General features: G+C 31.2%; 1 protein-coding gene across 1 annotated transcript; it reads left to right on the forward strand.

The window, feature by feature from the left end:
* The first annotated feature begins 851 nt into the window (after positions 1 to 851).
* On the forward strand, positions 852 to 4,621 carry LOC109205650 (NAC transcription factor 29-like). The gene is made up of 3 exons (XM_019368385.1): positions 852 to 1,170; positions 2,401 to 2,681; positions 4,129 to 4,621. Exons 1-3 carry the CDS (start codon positions 852 to 854, stop codon positions 4,600 to 4,602), a joined length of 1,074 nt encoding a protein of 357 aa, XP_019223930.1. The 3' UTR covers positions 4,603 to 4,621.
* The last annotated feature ends 1,095 nt before the right edge of the window (positions 4,622 to 5,716 follow it).

The following is a 5,716-nucleotide window of genomic DNA, read 5'->3' on the forward strand; positions in this document are numbered from 1 at the left end:
TCTTCCATTCATGAAAAACATATGTAATATTTTAGAAAACAATAATCAAGGTTAACCTAATATTTGTTTAAAAATAATTTTATACATTTTGAATAGTTCAAATCTATTTGAAGTAGAAGAAATGCTTTGTATGTGTATTTTTTGGTCAGAAAATACCAGATCAATTTAAATTCAATATACCTACTGTTTTTACCGACCGAGCCGGTCGATTTTTAATGCCCACCATTTTTCTTTTTGTCCAACCCAATATTCAGTCGGTTTTTCGGTCGGAAATTACCTTTTTTAGTAGTGAAATTTATTGATTAATATTTATATTCACCCACATTAATTTTAATTTTCGATTGTATTATATTCTTTTTTTCATGGCAGTGTTCGAAAATTTGTTTCCATAATCCATAAAACAATTTATTACTTAATTTGTTAATTCTCAAATAAGATAAGTAAAATCCAGGTAAATACTTACCCACCGGGTGTTTACACCAAACTATATTAACTCACCATGGTTAACTAATTTAATAAGATGAGAATGCATATAATTTACCATGGTTAAATGATTGAAGTCCATATGCAAGATACATGTCATGTATCTATTGGTTAGGTGTAAACACCCGATGCGAATAAGTTTTTACCGTAAAATCCATATGCAAGACTAATCACAAAAAAAAAAGGGAGGCAGCGGGGGTAAAAAACAAGGATTATCATTTTTCGGTAACAGATAAGATTCTACATTAAAAAAAATCTACCGTAATCTTAACAAATTTTATCGGATATCTTAGATTTATAGGACTCTATAATAAATAGAGTCCATATCAAAGTTATATTTCAAATGGATTCCTTCTCGTAGTCTAACAATGGAGTTTGATGAGCAAACTAAGGCGCATCTCAAGGCCAATTCTCAAAACCCTAAAATTCAAGAATTAGAAAAACAAAAACAAGTAGAAGATGAAAAGGGTTTGATCATAGTAAAACCAAATTACAATATCATAAGTGAGATTAGTAGAGTTAGTTATGTTGATGATAGTTTTATTTTTCCACCTGGATATCGTTTTTGTCCACATGATGAAGAGCTTATCATTCATTATCTTAAGAAGAGAGTGATGAATGAACGTTTACCACATGATAAAATCAAGGAGGTTAATCTTTATAAATATAGCCCTCAAGAGCTTTCAGGTTATTTTTTATTTTTCTTAATCTTTTTCATTAATTATTCTCTTACAATAAAATTATCATGTTTAGTTTCTTGTATGTGCAGTGATGAATTCAGAATTTAGAATAAGGCTATATACTATATTTAGAAGCAATGGATTCGAACGACCTATTGTGTCTACTCTAAATTTGTTAGTGTTTGACACAGTGGCGGATCCACATTCAACCAAAGGGTGTCAAATGATACCCCTATTACGCTGTATTGCTGTATTGTTAGATAATTTTTTTTATTTTATGTATATTTATATATGTTTCTGATATCTCTTAGTAAAAAATCTGGCTCCGCCACCGGTCTGACACTAACAACATGTGATCAGGGTTTGTTGTTTCACTTAGATCTTAGATATCTTTAGTTTCTTGTATACCTTTATTTTTAGGGTTTATATTTATCATCAATGTAGATTCTTGACACTAGAAGTTTGTTGTTTGCGTCTATCCTGCATTTTCTCTTACATTGAATGTTAATCTATGTTTTTGGATTTCTCAATGATACTGTAACAGATTTAATTTGAACCCTAATTAATCATGCATAAACTCTACTTTTGTTGTTTATCCTACTTAATTAGGTTTTATTCATTTTCTATTGTAGAGAAGTGGTTTAGTTCTTTTTGTATGATCTATTAGGATACTATATATTTATTATGTGGTTTAATCTAATTGAATTTTGTATTACTCTATAAGCATACATAATTGTCTTTTTCTTTTCTTTTTTATTTCTTTTTTGAAACTTAAACTATTGCTTAGATTTAGAACTGTTTTGTTTCGAGAAAGTTGTTTTGCTTGAAAATTGACCAAACCTCAACCAAATAAAGACACCATTTTCATCTATCTGTAAACTTCTTAAAAGGTCTTTAGCATACCTTTTGTTTCTTTTAATTTACATTCTAAAATTTCCATACTTTGTATTACTAATTTCATGAGTACCATCATATTAATGCATTATGACTTTTACCTCTTGGATATTCAATGTTGGACTATGCTATACTTTGATGACTCTTCATAATTAACCGTCTGTGCAACCGCTTAAACTAAAAATAGCCAGTGGAGGTATAATATATGTATAATTATGTGTAATTAATGTATAAACTATGTATATTACTAGAAAAATAAATAATAAAAGATTATTGCTGATCTTTGTTTCCACTTTCTAAGTTAATGATGCTCATTTTTTTTTCATGTGTAACATGCAAACAGAAAACTATTCAATGCTGGGAGATAAGGAATGGTACTTCTTCACTCCAAGGGATAGAAAATATCCTAATGGAAATAGGCCAAATCGAGCAGCAGGAACAGGTTATTGGAAAGCTACTGGAGCTGACAAACCTATAAAGCACAATGATATTAAAGTTGGATTTAGAAAGGCTTTGGTTTTTTACGAAGGTAAACCTCCCAAAGGTGACAAAACAAATTGGATTATGCATGAATTTCGAGTGAATGAATCTCGCAGGCTCAAAAGACATGCACAAGACATGAGGGTAAGAATATTATTTTTCATATACTTTCAATTTTAGTTAGTTTCAATAGTATTCAACTTAGATTATGAGTCGGACTAGCTAGGTAGAAACAAACGAGGGTCTGTTGAAGACAACTTCTCTGCCTGCACAATGTAGGGATAAGGCTGCGTACACACTACCCTCTCCAAACCTCACTTGTGAGATTATACTGGCAGTGACGGAGCCGAAATTTTCATTAAGTGGAGTCAAAATATAAAGAAATAAACTCACCAAGAAGTCAAGGGGTGTCATTATATAGTATTAAAAAAATTACCGAGCTATACAGTGTAATTTTCCGACGATGGGGTGTCGGTTGACACTCCTTTGGTGCATGTGACTCCGCTACAATATACTGAGTATAATGTTATTGTACTAGCTAGCTAGAAATTCCATATTCTTAACTTGAAACGTTTAAGTGAGTATTAGGAGTTTCATTTAACAATAAAGTGAGTCTACAAATAAACTTTTTCAACCTTTCTGTTTCTCTTTGTCTTTTTTTGGTCTGTTACTATTTATTAAGGTTTAAGTTATAGGCGTTGACAATATAAAAAAACTATTACGTTTTAAGTATAATTTAAACTTTATAGCATGTTATCAATTTCTTTTCGAGTTATTTGATCATTTATTTATATTATAAATAGTTACGTATTAATTTGTCATTACATGTAACTTAACCTAATGGTAAAAAAATATATGAAGTACACTTAAATCAATTACTATCATGCAAATATTTAGATGAAATTCACAGTTCTTTATAACCGAGGACATGGTGAAAAAATATGCAAATACTAACGACATGTCCCTCGATAGAAAGGTGTGGAGTCGAAAATTAGGGTGGTGGGTTGATAGACAGTCTATAGTTTTGCCTTGTATTACCAATAGTAGTAGCAGAACTAGTCGGGTACCTTCCTATTCCTATCCCTTGTTTTCTATACGGTATGTCAGTATTAGCAGTAGGAATGCCCTATTCTTGTAGTTTCATATCCCTGGATCTCTATCATTATTCGTTGTATTATTTGCTTACATTGTCTTATTACATTTATTGTTGTTGCTATTGTTTCTCTATTGCTCCATCTTTTTACGTTCTTGAGCCGAGAGTCTTTCGGAACCAACCTCTCTACCTTCATAGGTACGGGTAAGGTTTGCGTACCTACTATCCTCCTCAGACCCCACTTATGGGATATTCGACTGGGTTGTTGTTGTTGTTTTGGTAAGAGGGGAAACCCGCAACCGCTACAACGTCTGCCACAGCACGGGGATGTAAACCGCACTAGGCAAGCCTGTGCGACAGGCTCAACCCAGAAGGCATTGAGGGGGGATTCGATCCTAATACGGATGACCACCCTCCAAACCAACTAGGCAACCCCGAAGGGTTGTTGTTGTTGTTCGTCACAGTTCTTTATAAAGTAACTTTTTTTTGTTGTTGCAGCTCGACGATTGGGTTTTATGCAGGATTTATAAGAAAGTTGACAAGTCATTCAAGAATGCCCGAAAGGAACAAGAGCAAGACGATGCAAGCATAAGTTGTTCTTCTATTGGTAAGATGGAGAATTGTGACTACGAAGGAACTACAGATTCATATGAAATTGCCAGACAAAATTTAACATTACCTCATCATTATGATATCACTTTCGACGATCCTGGTTTCAACATGGATTATAACAAATACAGTCTTGATAATTTTTCAAATTATGGACCAAGATCAAACTATGGTATGCCTCTTCAACCATCATTTTCTCCTGGAAATATCTTTTGGGATCAAAAAGGATATCAAGAAAACTGCAATCTCTTTCCTATGCATTTCGACGTCAATAACTTTTATCAAGATTCCTATGATGAAATTCAATCCCAGAATATTCTTGATAGTGTTCTTGATGAGAACTCATCCATCTATAAAGATTGATACTATATTGATCGACAATAATGAGGTTTTAGGGTTTAGAATTTAGATTAAGACCTTAATTATAGCTAGTTCATTAGCTTAATTCCACTGTTTTTAGATAGTATTAGTTTTTGTGACTTCTTGATTGAAGTTCGTTTTGATGTTTCACTGTTTAAATATTAATTTTCTTCGTCTTGTGCTATATTTATATCTCTTTTCTTTTTCAATCATTTGCTATACTTATTATTAAGTTGGAAAAATGACATTGTGCAGCTGCGGCAAAACTAATAGTAGAAAAAATGAGTAAAATCTGTATATTTTTTGTATATATATACATTATGTATGTTATATACAAAAATTATACAAGTTTTATATACTTTTTCGGTTACCAGGTGTATATAATTTCGGGTGCGGGCTAAAAGTGATAATACTCCTATTAAGTTTGTGTTATTATTATACCACTAATTGATCTTATATTGGAGATTTGTGCGTAATATATACTTTGCTTAATATGGTTTATTTGGTTTCTTTATTCTAATCTGATTTTAACAAGTCTTCTGATAAAAGATAATTTTATTAATCAAAATCAGTAATTGAGTATCACGGTTTGAAATCACATTTTTATCTTTACTCTCTTATATTTCTCTAATGGAATTAGTTATATAAAATTGATTATTTAATGATTATCAATGTATTATATTTTTCATCAGGTCTATAGTCGAAACAATTAGGATATTCTTTATGTTATGTAAAGATTGTCTAATCTAGTGTGCTGCTTTTTTTTCTTTTTTCCTTTTCAATTAAGGAAAAAAGCTAATACTTCTAGGTCTACTAGTGAAAACCATTCTTTTGCATAAATATAATTTGTTGAACTTCTTTAACATTAAAAAAAATCAAGTAAAATGAAGAAAGATGTTCATAATTTTGCTTTGGGTCTGACAGTTTTGTTGTTTTTTCCTATTAGAATTTCTGGCTCCGCCATTGAACTTAATTTGTTCTTAATGAAAGTTCAACCTAATTTTACGAATATACTAAAAAAGCTCGAACGCGGCATAAAGCAAAGAAAGAATTATAAATGGTGCAACTTGAAGCACCTATAGATTTGCAAAAAATAAGAAAGAAAGAAAACCTTAGG

Source organism: Nicotiana attenuata, unplaced genomic scaffold (genome assembly GCF_001879085.1).
Source record: "Nicotiana attenuata strain UT unplaced genomic scaffold, NIATTr2, whole genome shotgun sequence".
In the NCBI taxonomy this organism is placed as follows: Eukaryota; Viridiplantae; Streptophyta; class Magnoliopsida; order Solanales; family Solanaceae; genus Nicotiana; species Nicotiana attenuata.